This window comes from Topomyia yanbarensis, chromosome 2, assembly GCF_030247195.1.
Source record: "Topomyia yanbarensis strain Yona2022 chromosome 2, ASM3024719v1, whole genome shotgun sequence".
Lineage (NCBI taxonomy): Eukaryota > Metazoa > Arthropoda > Insecta > Diptera > Culicidae > Topomyia > Topomyia yanbarensis.
Genome location: NC_080671.1, coordinates 387,269,195 through 387,289,662, shown reverse-complemented (window position 1 = coordinate 387,289,662; position 20,468 = coordinate 387,269,195). Strand labels below are relative to the sequence as shown.

Sequence of the window (20,468 nt, the reverse complement as noted above, 5' to 3'; positions counted from 1 at the left end):
TCAGACCGTGATTTTGCTTTCATTTGTTTGCAATGGAATTATGTTTACCTATAAAATATTTATAAGAGAGACTCCTTACGAAGCAAAAAAATAATAAATTCTTTTACCAAAACTTAATCTGGTATGTCACAGTTGTCGATTGGCGACCCATGTATTTTCTTTGCTGTAGCATGTGCAATGGTTTGCGCAGCCGCAAGCCGCTGAACGGTGGTTGACGGAATAGGCGGTCCGAATAGCCCCGTTCGCTCATTTCGCACAAATGTGGTGAGCGTCTCGAAAATATTTGTGTTTTCACCCAAACAAAAATCATTCCATAAAATAGGAGCCTCAAGCTTTGCAAAACACTTACCTTATATTTTTTCACTTTTATTTGTTTCTTTAATCACGGGTTTTCCACTATAATGATTTTTGTTTTGAGAATGGCAAAAAATTCAAATTCAGCTCTCAAAATTAATGACACGGAATAGCGGTTTCACGAATATGTACGATAGTCAGAAAGTCTTGCTATTTTCTGAGAAATTGAGGGGGTCCGAATTACTCCCACTGTCTTAATAGCCCCGGGTTCCCCTATACCTATCCAATGATGATGAACAACTTGAAATCGGTGAGCTAACTGCTAAGATATGGCAAGTCAAAGTAGCGTTCCCATTTTTTTGTCGCTTAGTTTGTTTTACTCTTTTTATGATAACTTACGGTAGACAACTCTATTCTTCTATTTTTTTAATGCGACGTACTTATAAAAGACATACCTTTTCAGTGGTGAAGATAGATTTAAAATCGATTAAGGCTGTGAACCATTTGGAAAAAATTTTAACTTTTGGTTAAAATTTGACGCTTCGAAAGTTATTTGCTAATTAACCCTGCTCTGGAGCAGGGCTAACATTGACGGAGCGATAGTTAAATTTGACAGTTCAATAGTTAAAATTCTGCCCATGGTGCAGAATAAAATGGTGCAAACATTTTCGGTACCTAATTGAAATTGTCAATATTTTTGAATACAAAGTGAAGGGATAAAGATGGAAACGATAACGCGTTGTATCAAGATTTGTTGGGGTTATTTCATAATGTGGATGTTAACGTTTTGAGGCTATGACTGTCATACTTAATGTAATAAGAAAAAAGCTAATTTGTCGACAAATATTCACACCTCTTCCAACTTGTGGTTATCGTAGCTGTCAATTTTAAATAACTATCTAAATGTCAACTTTTGAAATGGTTCGTTCTCTCGGTTAAATTTTATCATTAGAGAGAAAATAACTTTCGAACTGTCAAATTTTAGCTATAACTTAAAGAATCGCCAAATGGTTCTCAGCCCAAAGTAACAGCTGAGATATGACCGGTCAAAGTAAGCGTTCCCATTTTTTTACCTCTTGGTATTTCGAGTTTTAATCTCAAATTTTAGGACATTTAGTACATGTTGTCAAAACCAGGATCTGACATTCGACTCTTTCGCGACATTTGGTTAAATTTGACTTTTTCGGATAGTTTGAGATGTACCAAAAATTGGATAATTTTTAACTCAACCCATTCATGCCCAACAACATGTGGACAACAACGTTTTTGAACAGCTATAACTTTTGATTGAGGCGAGATTTGCTCACAAAAACAAGTAAGGCACATTAATGTGATTATTGCCTTTAATTTGAGTATTAACAGTTACAAGGATCAGCTCTAGAACTGAAGTTTTTGCAATTAGTCTGATTGGATTCCGATGGAGCAGTGCTGCCAGGGATAGTTTACGTTGATGACGGAAAATGATTTTTTCATATATCTTCGTTATGGTGCAATATTATCGAAAACTGATAAAACTTATCAATTTAGACTGTCGTTGGCTACGTTTTCCACATAATTGGACTATTGTAATTATTCTAGAAGAATTGTATTGAGCATTAGAAGGTAAAAATTGACCAGCTTCTAGCACTGCCATGGAAGCACCTATCTTTATGAAAATAGGCTTTTCGTGTGTCTTGACCCCACCGTTTCCTAAGGTGAAAAATCTGTGGTCACGCCATCCTTCGGAAGGGAAATAAAGCCGTCGGTCACGGTCCATGTGTTGATTGGCCGATATCTAGTATCCAGATGGTGTGGAATCACCTCTCTGGCGTTGGTGATTGCCATTCAGTGCGGACAGAGACCGACGAAAAATAAACAAGGAAAAAAATCTAGCCATGAGTTATGACTTTAGTTTTGCTTGGTTGAATGTGAGTTGTTCTAAATGGGCTTATCTAGATTCATTGATTCAATTCATTGATTGATTCAAAAATTTAATTTTAGTTAGTTTTTACCTTCCTTGTATGTTTAATATCATTAAACGAGCACAGCACTGTCCTGCATACTAGTAAAATTCATTTTTTTTGTAAATGATTAAGAACAAGTTTTGTATCTGTTTGTCTGTGGATAGAACGTTGTCCAAAAATTGTGCTTGGCTGTTCAGTCGTTTCGAATTCGAATTTGGAACACTTTAAGCATAATTCCAATTGAACCACCAGTCCCCGCAGAGCCGCAAACTGTCCCATATTTTTATCTCATTCACAAAACTCACGTGCAAGAATGCAATTCAAACCCCCCGATCGGGAGCTTGTAGCGCGCACTTAACGGTAAAACAAACGAACTACCAGAAGTGCCCCAACCAACTCTCGTCAAGGTGTGCCACACGCTGTTATCAGTTTTATCACGATTCCTTTCAAAGGCTAGTAGACTTACAGTTAAGATACTTATCCTAGCAAACAAAAAACACAAAACAAGCCGACATACAATAAACATTTTTACAAATATTTTGCAATGGATTGAAAATGATAGTACCGTGAGGAGGGGCTAACTACGACCAGTCGAATTTTTTCCGCTATACCTACGATGAGAATTTATATAACGTAGCCCAATTTTGAAACAAACCACGCAGACAATGAAAGTGACACGATTCGATTGATCAAAGTCACCCCACCCCACGGAGAAGTTATATGGACTGATCACACAATAGCCCCGGAATGTTATCGGTAACAAGATGGGCAACAGGAAGAAACTAAGATAGTAGACAGAAATACAGGTTAATAAATGAAACACTTGAACCAGATATAGGTATAGGTAAGGTAGATGCTAGTTACGTATTTAGTATTGTTTGTAATGATACCTTTCTGACCGCTGCCGAAGGGAACACCGCCGGGGCCAGCCCTCGGTGTGGTCGGTGTTGTGAGTGCGGCTGCCACCGTGGAAGCACTGTCGTGCACCTGCGTGGCAGCGGCACCGATCGTTTTGGCCAGATTCTTCCGGCGCTGGATCAGCTCCTTCTTCCACTGGGGGATCACTTCGGTGATCGGTGCTGTCCCAGCGGAAGTACCGCTGCAGTTAGTATCCGCCATCATGCTCTGGTGGGTTAATATGCGGCCACACACTACTCGGTTAGTCACACTCACTCGGGTTTACCAGATGCGGCGCGTGCGGGCCAGCGACGGCGGGGTAAGTTTCAAGCACTAAATTATTACCACTCGGCTCTGCCTGCTTGTGTTTGCTGGCGTGTGTGAATTTTGCGTTGCTGTTTTCACTTGTTATTGTTTTATGTTAATGAGTTTATCTTCTGCTCTTTCGGAACCGATTTCCACACTCTCTTTCGCTAGGATGCCGCCATGTTTTGCTTTTTTTTTAAATTTTGTTACGAAACGGAAAAGAAAGGAGTTATTGATTTTTGCACTCTCTTTTGAAGGGTTTGCGATTTTTGTTTAAATACACTATCACTCCAATTTCTACCCTGTTACGAGGATACCAAAAGACTGACTCAGACCAGCATTTTCGGTTGTTGTTTTTGCGGTGACCACACCACGATGGCTATTTTCGCAGCCGGTTAATGAGGAATCGATTTTTACTATCACTTGCTAATTGATAAGATAACCGACGCGGCAATTTCGGTTCGCCAGTGTGATAAAAAAACAATTAGAAAACTTCGGCACAAATTGAGTGTTTTGCGCAACGATGAATGCGAACTGAACTGGCTGCCTGAATCCGCGAACAACGGCAGGCAAGTTATTAAAACCTTTGTGCCGAGGGGAAATGTTCTAGCTAGATAGAATGCTGACGAAACGGAACACCGAGCCTACAACCGGTCAGTCCAGCAGAGATAGAACAAACTAGTTTATTCGGATGCTACACGCAGGTCGTAAACGCGCCGCTCAGCCAATTTGGATTAGATTTGCCTTAGTGAGCTTGTGCTGTCGATCAAATTTGCGTAGCCCGGGGCCGCTTTATCCAAAGAAGTTGAACCAAAATTTTTATACCAGCGCTCGTAAAAACAATAATTCATTTCGAAAACTATGCAAACAAAGTTTGGTACGCAGTAATAAAAAGACATCAATCGAAAATCGTAAGTATAACCTCTGGCGCAAAAGTACAATGTAGTATACAAATGGGATTTTCGATTGATTGACACCGGTGTAGTGGATTGCACTGGTTTTGAACTTTCTAGCAGAAGTGTCAATGGAACATACCCAGTTTTCTGCACTTCTGCTAGAAAGTGCAAAAACGGTGCAGTTTCTGTGCACTCCACTACACCGGTGTCAATCAATCGAAAACCCCAAAACCTTCAATATAGGATACACGGAAGGTATTGGAAATGGTTACTAAATACGTATGGTAGTATAATAGTTGAATTATAATGGTGGAATGTATCAGTATGTATTCCCAATATGGTGAGTATTATATGAATAGTTAGGAAATGGTTCCGAAGATTTCTGGAATGGTATTTATTTATGCGGGATGCGGTTTTGGGACAATATAAAAGTACCCGTTATTTTCCGATTTTTTCTTTAAAAATGTGAAAATTGTTCTACATTTTTATTAGGAAGTGTCTCTGTTTAAGCTAAAATTTAGAGAGAATATTAATTTCTGCTTTCATCGACCCATTTATGGTCTAAATCGGTTTAAAAACGGCAGAGTTATTATTTTTACCAAATTAGAAACTTGCTCGCAAGAACTTTTAAGGGGAAAGTCTCATAAAATTTTCAAAAAATGGATTTTTTTGCTCCATTACGTATACATTCAAAAGTATGTGTGTGAACTTTGAGCTTGAAATTTTAAAAAAGGGAGATATATTTATAACATCTTCCAGTGCGAGACAATACCTCACTAACCCCTTAAGAGTTAAGGCGAGCAAGTTTCTAATTTGGAAAAAAATGAATAACTCTGTCATTTTTCAACCGATTTCATATTGTTGACCCAAAACCGCAAAATGTCTTTGACAAAAGAACATACCGTTGGAAAGGTCACAAAAATTTAAAATCCCGAAAAATAGTATTTTTGCAATTTTGAGGGTATACAACATTTTTCAAACATTGTCTTGTGTTGCATTTGCCGAGATTTACAGCCTCTTGATTTACTAGGTCACTTGAAAAGTACAAAATCACTGTAGCACCATGTAATCAGAGACGAATGAAAATCTGCATTGAATGAAGGGCAGTTTGCTCGCTTGACGTTTTCAGTTGCGTTACTGAATATTGAAAATGAAAACTGAATATGATCAATTTTCATTCAATGAATTTGAATATTTGTAGCTTTGGCTTCAGATGGTGCATTATGTAGGGTAAATTTCAACTCGTTATCCTAATATTTCCATCGAACTATTGAGTCTATAATATAGACAATAATTCGATGGAAACATTAGGATAACAAGATGAAATTTACTTGGCATAATTCACCATCGGCAGTAGTTTGATTCATCACTGGGGGTGGGGGTCAATTTATCCCAGGTTTAAAAACACTGATTCAAGCTATTGAAGAGTAGTAATCAAAGCAAGTTTTGTTTTCAAACTAAGAATATGTGTTGATTGTTTTTTGCTAAGAGTGAAAAACTCTTATTTTCACCAATATTTTTTTCTGTGTACGTAAATACAACACATTTTCATAATATACCAATATTGTACAATTTTAGCAAAAAAGTTCTACAAGTTTTCAGAATGTCATTACTCAAATATCTGTAAGTGATCCTGGAACCGTAAATAAATTGGCTGAATAATAAACTATGCAAAAGAAAACGTACTATGTGTTCAGTATTCAAAATCGTAACGAATACAACCCGAACCAACGACAATTCGCCAATTTGGAAAATAAACTTTAGTGCCACTAACTTTGGGTTAGTTATATTTTTGCGGAAAAATGTCTTAAAAATATATGAAATGCCCGGTCTTGTCATAGCGTATTTTTTGTGGTTTTTAGAAAAAGTTACCTATCTGGTATTTTTAATTTTTCAACTGAGATTTTAAAAAAATCAAAAGTATTTTTTGTCAATTCTAATGTAATGTAAAAATAAAAGTGGTATTTTCAAATTCATGTTTAATCTCAACTAATTTTTTTTTTCATTTTTTTCGAGATTGCGCCAGATGACGTTTCTTCCGATTCCACTCAAATTCTGCATAGCGACTTTTTACGATCTATTTCTGATAAAGATTTTAACAGAAACTACGAAGAAAATCGGAAGCATCCAGTCATACATTAAGTGAAAATAGCCGACCACATTTTGTAGTTTCTTTTTTTCCTTCGTATTTTTACAATTTTCACTTTGCACCGGGCTCCAGGCGCGCAGATAAAGTAGCCTCCTGAAAAAAACCCAGCTGACGGTAAAATGGATGCCAAACAAGATTCGTTATCAAGGACTCAAACTTTCCACTTGACATCAATCACATTGAACTCGATCGGACCATATTTCGGTAAAGATAATCCGCTAAAGTATTGTAAAGATTTCGGAAGAACTGACGCAAAAATATTCAGCCGTGACAGATATCTTGTGAGTCAACTCAGATAGCTCAGAAATGTGCTATTCTGGCGACAAACATTTTATGACTACTGCGTCTACATGTCAGCTCACAAAGTTGAGATCGACGGTGTAGTCGCCGATTCGAGTTTGTTATACTTGGATCTACTGAAGCACGGGGTTGGCTGATTCAAAATCTCTTGCTCCGGCGAGCAAATATTGTGCATGCTTTTCAAACTCGTCTCTGGTAAACTTTAGTAGTATATTAGCATGCCCCGCGTACAATTAGCGTACGAGGAATCTAAAGCATTCCCTTAAAAGGCTCTTAGCACTTATTTGCAGAAATACTAAAAAGAGCTACGCCCACTCACCCCGACGACACATTATGCTCTTCTGGCTCAGAAGAGTGATTCAGATGATCGCCATGCGGAGACATCTTCTACTGCTCTCAAAACGTATAGGCAGACGAAATTCCCTGTGAAGGATTAAATTTTTCTCTTGAGAGGTCGCCGAATAGTTCTGACAAAAAACCGAAGCAAACAGCACTTGGACTTGAAAATTTGAGATACAACAAGGAGTTTCCCATGCTTCCAGGAACACCAAACATCTCATGTGACATTTCAACTAGAGACAACTTACTCCACGATTTTTACTATAGCTTTAAGAGGTTGGTCTGCCTTATTGATCACATATCTATCACTTGTCACTTGCGTTTCTATGAAATCGAGTAAACAATCGATAAATTTTGCAATACTTTTGTTTTTTTTTACATTTGAAGTTTGCAGATGAAGTTTTCATATCGTGAAACTCAAACATGTTCGTTGTTTATTCATTTATAAGCTTTACATTTAAGAACAACACCGTTTATTGTTAATAAATCCGAAATGGGACACACAGGACCGTATCGTAGATTTTGGCGTCTTTGGCAAAGTCTCAATTGTACGCCTCTGTGGTCATAAATTGGCTTTCTTTATCAGTTCGATTTTCGGTTGGAAATGATACCGATATCATGGTTTATGATTTATTTTCACTTATTGCATAACGCAGAGCCAAATTTCGGCGCTCTCCTAAGGTTGGTGCCCTTGGCGAGTGCCAACCACACACTATGGGCCTGCCTGGATGATATCCAATGTACCCATATTCGTCATAAATAATTACCATTTTTACCTCGTTTTTGAACAACGTATGGTTGATTCCCATGTTATCCGATACAATCCAATTAATGGACAGATGTTCAAAAATACTCAAAATGAAAAAAAGGGGTGGACATCCGTATTTGCAAAGGTTATATTGCTCCGGTTCAGCTAAGCTGTTTTTAAATAATCATGTTATGCGTTTTTATTTTATTTTTTTTAATCAGAAACTTCAACTTGATCAAACAGCGAGACTTTGGAAATATTGTAGAACAGTGTGCACTAGTAATCGCCTGAAATTCTAAAACAATTTCGCTAGAAATTCAGAACGTTGTGCACTCAGTTTACTAGATGAAGTTTGGAAGTTTGAGAACCCAATTCGAGCTTTGATAGAAGGTGCGTGTCCATAATTCAATCTAAACTTCCTATTGAAAATGAAATATGTATTACCAACATATGAACAAAGTTCTAATCAAGAATCGTGTTCAAAATTAGTGTTTTGGAACAACTCATTTATAAAAAATTTAAGCCATATGAAAGCCGATTGAAGTTTGTACATTCTGCTTACAAATATTCCTGAAATCGCTCTAAGACCCATGGGTTAAATATTTAATTCTCGCGAGATTGAAAAAAAACAACGTAACTGCAGATGGGAATCCCTTCTTGCTGTCCTTTCTCATATCGAAAGATGCTTTCGGCTAGCAAATTCTGTAAAGAGTTCAACAGTTCTCAAACCCTGTGTGCAAGGTTGGGAATCGAACCCAGGTGAGCTGCGTACAAGGCCATCGGTTTGTCAACTACGCTATGCCCGACCCCATTCTAAATAATACTAATTAGAATATCACTATCATTATCAATAATAATTCAATCTTTGCGCCCGCAGCTTGGAATGCGTCTTGGACATTTAATTACTAATACACTTATTAGACACACTAACATGATAAAAACAAATATTTTTTCGATGTTTATTGTACTGATATAGAATAGATACAAAAACAAGTGTCAAATACGCCGCTAGCAGATCCATAATCTTACTGCTATCAGTATCGATGCAACGATGATTATCTGCCGATTTGAATCGTCTTTCAATGAGGGACCCGACGTATTCATTTCAGTTATTCGGAAAAGGCGCGAAGTTTTGGTAACTGTGCCTTTTCACATCTTTCGAGTATCTTTTGTCACAGGGGGTTTTCTATCTTGCAATAAATTTACGAACATGTTCCAAGTTTACAGAAAGGAAAATAAGTGAAACGTCGTTGGGGACTGGTTGGGTGCTCAAACCCAGTTAATATTCTCAGACTTTGTGCTACTTTCGGTAAGCATCCAGCCGGAATTGCAATGGCGATCACCTTCCAACAAGCCGCCAATATACAAAAGGTAGAAGTTTTCGAAGTAAAAGTTCGCGATTATTATATATTCCTTGAAGGTAGGCCATAGAAACCAAGTTCTTTTTCCTTTTTTATTTCGACTATTTTCTTTTTTACATTTTTTACGTTTTAACGACATTCAATTAGCTAGAGATTACTGGGTAGGGAAAGTTATGAAACTTAGAGCCATAGTACTCAAGTGAGAGCAAGGATGTGAAGTAAACAGATCGGAAAACTAGAAGTGGCAGGGTCATTAGAACAGGCTTAATATCGTGCGGGCTTAATTTTTGCCTTCTGATAATGAGGGTCGAGCTTAGGCAGAAGAACTACGAATCACTCGAGTTCACTATCATGTGTCCTTGATAAAGGTAGACGTATCTATCTTTACCGTGACAACCGGCTTCTTTTTTACATTTTTTTTTATTTTTACGCAAATTTTCTTTTTTACATTTTAACAACATTCAATTAGCTAGAGATTACTGGGTAGGGAAAGTTATGACAATTAGAGCCATAGTACTCAAGTGAGAGCAAGGATATGAAGTAAACAGATGAAAACTAGAAGTGGCAGGGTCATTAGAACATAATGACCCTGCCACTTCTAGGCTTGATATCGTACGGGCAAATCTTTGTCTTGTTAATGAGAGTCGAGCTTAGGCAGTATAACTACGAATCACCCGAGTTTACTAACATGTGTCCTGGTATCGATAGACGTGTCCATCTTTACCGTGACAACCGACTGTTTACTTCTCTCACTTGAGTACTATGGCTCTAATTTTCATAACTTTCCCTACCCAGTAATCTCATGCTAATTGAATGTCGTTAAAATGTAAAAAAGAAACCAAATTCTTCATTCAGAAAACCTACGACATCTTCACTGGGTAATTTGAACCTACCACCAGAGCACTTACACCAGCACCAACGAAATCATGGATTATTCAGTGGACTAAATTGAGATTAGCTAGAAGCTACCTAGTCAACCTATTCGATAATTATCATTTTCACCCACGTCGTCTGGATACCGAAGACAACCTTCAAGAGACCCGCACCGAAACGGTACAGCTATCGTCGCAACTCAAGATATGAAACAGCAAACAAAGAAAATTAAGTCTTTCCCCAGTACCATTCGCTGCTGGTAGTTCTGAAAGTAATCGTGTAGTAGTTTCGATAGCTTCTGGTACAGCGTCACCGTATTGACGAGAATGTACTGTTGCGGCTTCTTCCGTTGCAGATTTGACCAACGCAACTCGAACGAGTAACCGGTTTGAGGGAGAAGAGGAAAAAGTAGTTTTCACACTTCATCATGAAGTGATCAACCGGAAGCAGAGGACTGTCCCTAACTGGCGGATATACCGCCTACGCAATTCTTCTCCTAGCTTTTCGCCGGTAAGGGAACATCACACGGCAAAACAACAAAAGCAGCTACGCGAAGAACTCTTCGTCGACCGATCGTCAACACAGTCTCTTACGAGTTGTCGTTCCAACGGGTGTTTCATACTGCAGTGGACCCTGTGCGGTCTTAGAGTGAACATCTGAACTCTCCCATCTCCGAACACGAACTTTGCGTAACATCACTACAAGAAACTAAGGTCAACAAAAAAAATGGTAGCACCGAGTATTGTCGGCAGGAACTATACGCTGCCGTGTAAGCCAAACATCCAACACTATTGGCAAGATAGTGTAGGCGATTTGAAAAGACATCACCTTCAAGCATTGAGTTTACAGCTCGTCGGCGCACGTATCGCTCTATCGGTAAAGACAACAGTAGTTGCTACCATTCACCAAGCAATGTCAGGCAGCACTAAACGATCTACTCAACGAACTGTAAAGCCCAGTAGTGTTCCTTTGATCTCAAACATCTAAGTAGTGTTCACTCGGGGATCTCAATCATCTAACACACTTGGTCGTTTGATCGCAGAAGTAACATGACCCAGAAGCTCGTGACTCTGAATGACTGTTCTCCGAATCGCATCGACCCCGCTGCTGGCAATATATCGGTTATTGATATTTTTTCGGTTTTGAAAATCTGGCTCCAAAGTTTACCTGGCGATGTCTTCCGGACACACACAACATCGATCATTCCCGATCACGATCTCCAGCCCTGGTTGATCAAACATACCAAGAGCTCGACAAATATGACACATCGATTTTTTTTTTAGTAAAATAATGTATAGGTTTGTAGCTAAAAATAACTAGTTCAATATCTAAACTAAACTGTCGCGAATTTTTGTTCCCTACATTTTCACTTTCATTGATGAATTCTATGTATATCTCCAACAGTTTTAAAAACGTCGATTGTGTAGTCCGGGGAACTCCGTTCAAAGTTGGTTGAACTATGTCCGTTTATTCTTCGCCACCCATTCAACAATGCCGCAAGCTTCTGTTGCCGTAATATCCATGCTAGCGTTGCCAAAGAGCACTCACTGAATTTGTGTTTCAGCGTTTCTATTCTGACAAATTTCGCGCTTTATGAATGTTCTTCCATATTAGAAATTTGACGGTTCTCTCGCTCGATTTTGGGCACTTCTGTAGTGTGAAAGCGGAAGGTTTTTGATGAATTAGGGGAGGTACACGGGCTGTAATGCCGTGCCAGAGAAAGTTTCCCATCGTCTTTTTGTAAGTTTTGCCGTATGCATGTTGGACGGCGGAAGGATAGAATCAAGTTATCAGGGGCGACATTATGGAACCATTACGAATCGACTTTTTCATACAAGCTTGTATACAATAAACCTTTCGTTTCGAGTTGCGTAATGAGATCTTTGTGTTCGCGAAAGTGTTCAACAGCGTCACTTTCTGTAGTAGCGTTAGCGAACGTATCGAGTGTAACAATGTCACCCGACTAAATTTACCCACTATATCATTCCAATTCTGCTTGCTCATCAAGCGAATGGAATTGCTGAAGATTATACCCAAAATTTTTACCGTCCGCAACCATGGTACGTTGAGAGGATTTCCACTGAAAAAGCCAATGTCTATTGATGTTGTTTTGTTCAGGTTTAGTTTCGTTTTCGAAACGGATAAAAAGTTCTTGTATTGCCACTATTCTGGGTACGGTTGTTGCTATTGCACGACTAGACCATTAGCACATTTGCTAAAAGTGGTTGTAGATAGATGCTAAACAGACAGCTTGCAATCGGGCTCTCTTGCAGTACCGATCGTTGTATAGTAAAGGCGGCGGAAAGATGCCCGTTAATCAGTAAGCGAGGCAACGACATTTCGACGAGTAAAGAAACTAACCTGCGTTTGAAGCCGAGCAAGTACATATTGCTGAAGAGAAATCTTTGGTCGACACGATCGGAAGCGTTTTTCAGATCGAATGGTATCAGCTTGGCTCTCTGCTTACGGTGGATTAGTTAAGCAATTCTATCCTTTAGCGCCATGCCAGCTTGGAATATGTTGCGTTCGTTGTTGAAGCATGGATGCACATCGCTCAAGATTCGAATCACGTTCTCTATTTTGCTTTCATGACTCGTGAGAGGCGCTTGAAGTCGTAGTTTGGAAGGGAAATTGGTCTGTAGAAGCGAGCAGTGTCAGATGATCCCTTCTTTTTCACGAGAACAATTACACTCTCAACGAACTCGACGGAGAAGTTTGACGCTGAAGGCTCGACGATTAAATTCCTTCTGGATTCCTTCTGGTCCTACAGATTTTCTAGATGCGCTTGTTTTGATTACCGCGTGTATTTCGGCGGTTGATATTCCACTCATACAGGCTTCGTTCGATTTGTCATTTCCAGGAATTACTCTTTCGCAGCTGAAATCGTCATTTTTAGCTGCGACCCTCTCATCCCTCGCGTACAGGGTCTGCCAATACTGTAGGAGGTGTTGCTTGGTGTCTTCGAAACGGTTAAGACTTTCATTCCGCTCGCGTTATTTTTCTGCCGCTCTTTCCCAGCTGTTTCGTTGATGCCCACGATTATGTACGTGAGCTCTCGCTGTTGCGTCAACCCTCCTTTCACGCGGTTGACATCTGATAGTATCGTTGGGTCTTGGAAGTAGCTATCGTACACCAGTCGCAATTTTGAGTATAGTGGTTGGTATATGCGATGCAGTTCATTGTAGGCTAAATTGTATTTCCAGCGGAAATTCACGATCCACCAGCACGAAAGAAAATTATGTCGCTGACTAGTCCAATACTGCCAACTGATTCCGTCGACATTCTAAAGATGTCGTCGGTTGGCTGCCTAACTGGAGTTTCGGACTCTGGATTTCGTTGTTAGATTATTCGTGCTCGGTGATAGCACAGGGATCGTCTCTGCAGCTTTTTGATACTGTACGACGGGTTTCGTCGTTCGCAGAGGTTTAGGACCCAAATGCTGGTTGGTTGGATGTTCCTTGTGGTGCTTTTTGCTGAACTGCCTTCAGTTGAGCCGATTGCATTACGACCTTTGGGTGCGACGTGTTTGCCGTGTACGCGGCAAGCTTCTGGACGAGAAGTTTTTTTTTATTTTAGATGCATGAAATCCCGCTATGAACGAATTCGTTGCAATATCGGAACGTTTGGTGTTGGCCGTAGTACGATACGGCTACGATACGATCATTCGTTACATATTCGGAGAGATCGTAAAGTTTAACATTCACCTATAAGTCTAACCGTCGGTCCAAGTCTCGTGTCCCTGTCAAGGCTTCCGCTTGGTTAAATCCGCCCTACTTGATTTTTTTGTACCTCAAGAATGGTATGGACAAAATACTGAAGCTCTTTATAGGACAGCTTCGCGTGATCAATGCGAAACGTGTTGTTCCGACGTCTCATTTTGGCCCTGATCGCGATGAATTCATTCGTGAAACGAACCTCGACTCGAAAATTGAGCACTAACTGTATGATTGTTCAGAATTGCCTTCGTATGAAGGCATAGCAACCGAGACGATTAACGCTACAGAAGAGTGGGACGTTGACAAGGTCGCTGTACCATGGTGGTGCTCTAAAGTGAAGCAAACTGTTAAGCAGCGTAGAAAACATCTTCGACGTACAAACATCTAAATATATCTGATCCAGTCAGACCTGCAGAAGTCAGACGACTCCAGGAATCAAAAGCAGCAGCACGAATAGCGATTAAGCTAGCACAATAAAAACCATGGGAAGATTTCATGATAAAGATGTCACCGAGCAGCACTACGATCGAACTGTGACAAACGACAGTAAAGCATCGTGATACTGAATCGAACCACCAGATTCACAAACAATCCCCAGCCGAGGAAACTAGCGAAACCCTACGGAGTCAAATCGGTGACTTCGAACTACTTCCTATACCTTCAAGCGATGAAGAACTACTGCAGATCAAATGCTGCCGCTGACCCGCTGATACACCTGAAAAATTTCGGTTAGGTCCAAGAATTATTTTCGGGCCATTTTCTATAAATCCTACATCGAAGAATCCAAATGCGACGATACAGTCGGAATCTATGGAAACGATGTAGCCTAAATATACAGTTGCGTTGCATTGTGGCGGTAATTTTGGTGGATTGCACACTGATTTCATCATGTTTGACTGCTGATTTTCTAATAAGAGTTGCTTAGGAAATGGTAAGTAGGAATTCATACCAATCCCATATTAAAACCTTAACAGAATGATATCCACCATTTCCGCAGACACAATATCCATAGTTCACGGAAGGATAAAGGATAAGGTAGACGGGAAGTGTTGATACTTCACCTACTTAACGGAAGGTCAACGACTCATTAGATATTGAGCATTGCAAGAAATATGGCGGCGAGCGGCACCAATATGGTATCAGCACAACTAACTTACAAGATGAACTTAGCAACATAAAAGAAAATGAAAATACTGAACTTCATACAACAAACCGGAATCTACAATTGCTGGTAGGTATACGAGAGAACTCAAAGAAAAGAATGTCGCGCTGTAATTGATTTTATTATGTGTTGAATGAGGTATTTCGGCGAAAGTCGCTTGGATTTTCTCGGATTTAGATGTTAAATGTTCAATATTGGATTTTTTAAAACACAAGCTATTCTTGCTTCTAAATGATCTAAGAGTATAGCTTCCCGAGTAAATTTGAACATCAAAAATACAGCAAATAGACATCATATTTTGAAGTTGGCATCAAATAAAAATCTTATTTGATCTCAGATTCAGATCTCAGTTGTAGGTAATATTTAAAATATGATATTTTTGTTGCTTATAGTTTTTAGCAAAGTATCCAATTGAGTACTTATTTTGTTATCATCAAGGATCTCAATGAGTTGCTCTCACTGACAGTAGAAATAGTTTTTTGTTTGGTGTCATAGACAATTTTTTAGTTCTCGTTTTTCATATTGTACTGTTAAAACGATCAAAACAATAACAATCTGAGTAATAATCTGGTAGTGACCTTTCAATTTGATATCAGATTTTACTCGGGCTCGCTGCGTAGATAGTAATTTGACATGAAGTGTTTGAGTACACTGAGGAACAATTTAGATAAACATTTAACATTTAAATTGCCGTAGAAATGGTAGTCAGCTGGTTTTGAAAAGATGTTGCAAAACATCAGTTTGTTGTGAATAATAATTACCTATTTGCAACAAATAGAGTAATTTTATAAACCCATGTTAACTTTTCAAAAAAAGCAACAAAATTAATAGATCTTACTCATGTTGGACTAATTTTTCTTAATTTGCTATAATTTTAGAACAGAAAACATTTACAATTAATAATATAAATCAAGAATATAACATCCAACCCGTTTCTGTCAGCTGTAACTATTCAATGTTGAACACGCAAATTCTCACTACCTACAGCCCAGATGCTCCCAATCGAGCCAAATCTAATCCTACATTTTTATCCAAAAGTGCCAACTCTTCTCTTTCACTGCAACAGCCCCGGTGGATTTTTAAGTTGTTTCACACACGGCCAGTGTGCTTTTGTTTATTGTTTTGTGCAGCGGTCCGTTTTGCCTGTCTGCTTCGCCCTTGTTCAACCAGCCAGCCAGCCAGCCAATTTAAATAGCATACGGAGAGGACGGCACCGCAACAAGCCCACGAACGATGTTTTGGTGTTGGTTCGGCTGGTTCGCTAGTGTGCGGGGCGCGGAACACGGCCCCAGAGTGCATTGTTCTCGTCGCATTTGTATAATACTACACACGCTGGCTGGTGGAAAGCATCGCCCCATAACAATATCGCAAAAATTACTGTCCCCCCGTGTTACGTCTTCTTTCACCGCCTGAGGGAGCAAACACGGTGGGAGGCATTATAGAGCAAACGGTATTATTGGCGACGGTTTCAGCGGGAGCGATTGCGACAGAGAGACCAGTGGAAATCGATTTCGTTCTAGGGCTCCCCTTTGCCTATTATTTTTTTCTTTCCTATTCTAATGGGGCGTCCGGCTAACGCACACACGCACGGGCGGCCAGATCGCGACAAGTGTTGAATGTCTGCACGGTGAGCAAAAGCTTAACCGGAATACATCCAGCAATCCACCTGGATATCCATCTCAGCAATAAGGGGATTAATTTGATTGCGTGTATAGCGAAAAACGATCCATGCATGCGATTACTTATGGTTTCACACAGAAAATCACCGAACTGAACTCATCACTTACAACTACACTGCCCACGGCACCGTGTTCCACCGGAAATAGACTCCTGTCGGGAGGAAATACACTATTTTCACTCAATAAACACCACTAGATTCGAAAAAATAATCCTTTTTTAATGAACGCAGGCAGGGAAAACAAGTTTGAAGTCGTCAACGTCGGGGCGAATGACACTTGGACCAGAGATGCCAGGTACTTTTTTCAAATGTCTGCGATAACAATTTTAAAAGTCTGGGAAGAACAAAAAATGTCAGGAAAGCTAGTGTAACCAAAAGCCTTTATATTCAAAAATCTGCAAATATCTGCAACCAAACTAAGAAATCTGCAAATATCTGCAACCAAACTAAAAAATCTGCAAATATCTGCGTCATCGAAAAAATCTGCAGCTTAAATTAAAAGTCTGCCAATTTGCAGACTTGTCTGCAAATCTGGCATCTCTGACTTGGACCATCAGCCAGCGCTCTCTTCAATTACTGGTGTTTTGCACCGCAGGCTCACTCTCTTTCTCCGCACTCTCTCACGGCGCAAAATCAAAGTACCAAAAGCCGAGAGGGCCCTGTGCAGGGATGGAATTGGATTGTGGAAGAAATATCGAAGTTAACCGGTTCGACAGAACAATATTCATATATAATATGCAGTTTTGAAATTACACAAACTAGAAAATTCAGTATTATATTTCATAAACTTTCTAATTTAGATTATATAATTATAAGAAGAACGTCATTGTTAATGCCGTTATAACTTGAGCCTGCAAGTGTGACAGGTTCGTCAACAGCTATCAGTTCGTACATTTTAAAAGCAGTTGAAGTTCCGAATAGAAATGTACAATAACAAAACCATGAGTTTCACTGTGACAGTACAGTAATTTTACAATAATTTACAGTAAATGTTAGTGTTATTCTACAATACAAAAACAATAAACTTTATCGTTTATACAGTAAATTTCAATGTAAAATCGGCTTTTACAGTAAAAAGGGAGGTGGTTATGTACCTTAAGATTGAAAAAATCAATTTTTCTCCATACATTTTTTCTCGAAAACAGTAAAATTTAATGTGGATTTACTGTATCAGTTTTTTGCTGAACAGTAATATTGATTGTTTCATGAAATTTTATTGTAAATCTTCTGCGAGAACTCTGCGTCGAACAATGTTGAAACAGTAATAATTATAATGTTTATTGTTTTATGATTGTTGATAGGGTAAATGCTGTTGTAAAATTCTATTCGGGGTTAGAGCAATGACGTTGGTGATGCATTTTTAAAAATCAACGAAATTAAATGCATTTACATTCTATCAAAATAAAAATTTTAAATATATTTTGCGTTCCATGTAGGACGTCAAAGCCCTACAAGAAACGAGCTCTGCATCCTGCAAAGCATCGAACCAGCTAGATCGTTAAGACGTTTGTTGAACAGATTTTTTTGGAGAAGAAGTGCAAAGTTGATGCAAAAATCCGCTCGATTTTGCATGAACTTGCTTTTTTCGGAAATTTTAGAAAATTCAAGCAATTTTCATCAAATTGAGTACTACCAAATACAAATTTGTATTTGGTACTACCAAACAAATCGAAAAAAATACAACAAATTTATCCAATCTCAATCTAATTTTGTTCGAATTCCGCCCAATTTTGTATAACTAATCTTTCTATAATTCTTGCAACAAAATTTACGTTTTTGTTTTGATTTGTTTCTGTAGTTATACTGCAGCAATGTTTTGTTTTGATTTCATCGAGCACTGAAACTGTCAAAACGTGAATTTCGAGGTTTTAATTTTTTTTTTTCAATATACATTTCAAACCATCCTCGGCCATTTCAAGCCATTATTAAGTGTTATAGGAAACTCGAATCTATTCCGATCTAACTAATGCCAATTTCTATCAATCCAATATGAATTTTAAATTATAAGTTCATTTCATCAACAGATCACGGAGTGTTGTTCCCCAGGGCATTTCTCGTGTACCCATTCATACGTTCCGTATGTCAAAATATTTCGTGCCGATGATGTGTGTAAATGACTCCATTTAGGGCACGTTCAGGAGCGTTTTATTTTGTATAGGAGTTTCAAAATAGAACTGGAACTGAAACATTCACATCCCCAGCAGAGCGTTTTGTTTTATAATTTCGAACAGTTTTGTTTTAAAATTTAAAACTGTTATACGACGGCGTTTTATTTGTTGCTGATTTTAAAACACGTTTAGAGCTGTGTTTTAAATACATGGAGAGTACTCAGCACAGACACTTAGACCCGATAGACAGGGGAAAAATAAATTTGAATGCAGCAACGCTAATGGCATCGCGAGACATAAATTTTAAACTGAATGGAAAACCCGCGAAAACTGCTGCTGGGGACAGCAAGTTCTAGTTTTAAAATTTTCAGTTTTATATTATAGAACTGTCAAAATTATGAATCTAGAAATGAAACACACCTGAACATGCCCTTAGGGTTCAACTGATAAAGCTTGCACACCGTTACCAAAATCTTCATGACAATCAATCAGCAGTATTCAAACAATGTCCGGAATGAACTGATTGAACAGCTTTTTTCGTTTTTTAAAGATGACAGCTTTTTGAGGTTATCGCAGTTGAACCAACGACACGACCTGAAACTTCATGAAACCTTCTGAGGAAAAAGTGTCCGAGTAATTTACCGTCAGTTACCAGTATATTGAGTGACCCCTCGATGCGCCCAAAACAATATTTTTTTCAGCAACACTTCTTTGTTTATTTAATTTTCGGTTGTTGTTAACAACCATACATTGCTTTGCACGAGGCAACCAGCAAGGAAAAGGTAGATATTTGCATTGAACTGCTACAACATGGTGAAGATCCCAATATAAGGAATTCGCAAAAATAAAATTTCTCTGTATTTGGCAGACTCCTGTATAAGTCAGGTGAGTACAGAAAGATAGAACTGCTGGAAACGGCAAGGAAGATCGTCTATTGAAGCTGTTGACACCGCTGAATGTTAACGGTCGTGCAAGTGACGGCATAAATTCACCCCATTTCATCTGGCCGCCGGTTACAATGGTATACGGGTCGTGCTAATTCTGCTGTAGTATGGTGCCGACGTTTATGTGAAGGCAAAAAATACATGTGAGTAGAAGTTTAAACTATAAAATGTTGCAATATTTTGAATTTTCAATGCAAATTTTCAGTTGAACACAAGGAGCACTGTGTACCTTCAGATACAGTCGATCTAGAGTACCTACTCTTGGAAGCGGCCAAAGCCGATGATCTGGATACGATTCGGCGGATTGTGCTCTCTGATCCTGTGACCGTCAATTGTTGTGATCTAGGGCCCTATTCTCACAGTCACGTCACCTAGTGACTAGAACAAAATTTCCCTCATTCAACTCCATTGCGCTTTGCTGCTGAATATAATCGGAATGGTGAAGTTTCTTCTGGAGGACGGTGTATGTACTTCTGCAAATTCCAACAAAGGCCCACCTGTGTTCCGCTGCACAATGCTTGTTCTTATGGGCACTACAAAGTGACCGAACTGGTGGTAAAATACCTGTTCACTGTAAATATAAATATGGTGGAGAATGAACCGGGGGATGGCAAAAGTGGCTATACTTATATTCTTAAGAGAAAATGAAAATAAATGAATCCGAGAACCAAACAGGCTAAACCGTCACAGTGAAAAGTGATAAGAGTGCCAGTTATATCATCGTTATTTTCAAAAGAATATGAGATTTTTAATA

General features: G+C 38.9%; 1 protein-coding gene across 10 annotated transcripts in view; it reads right to left on the bottom strand.

The window, feature by feature from the left end:
• The window catches only part of LOC131684722 (mucin-5AC), a 768,934-nt gene that overhangs the window by 236,165 nt on the left and 512,301 nt on the right, over positions 1–20,468 (bottom strand). For 2 of the 10 annotated variants that reach the window (XM_058967836.1, XM_058967839.1), the window contains exons 1-2: positions 16,772–16,930; positions 3,128–3,628 (exon numbers count right to left, since the gene is read on the bottom strand). The exons of 7 other annotated variants lie outside the window; for them this stretch is intronic. In XM_058967836.1, coding sequence (XP_058823819.1) covers positions 3,128–3,359 — 232 coding nt within the window. In that variant the 5' untranslated portion in view covers positions 3,360–3,628; positions 16,772–16,930. Of the gene's footprint in view, positions 1–3,127; positions 3,629–16,771; positions 16,931–20,468 lie in introns of those variants that run through there. One more of the 10 variants, XM_058967837.1, reaches the window with a different exon arrangement.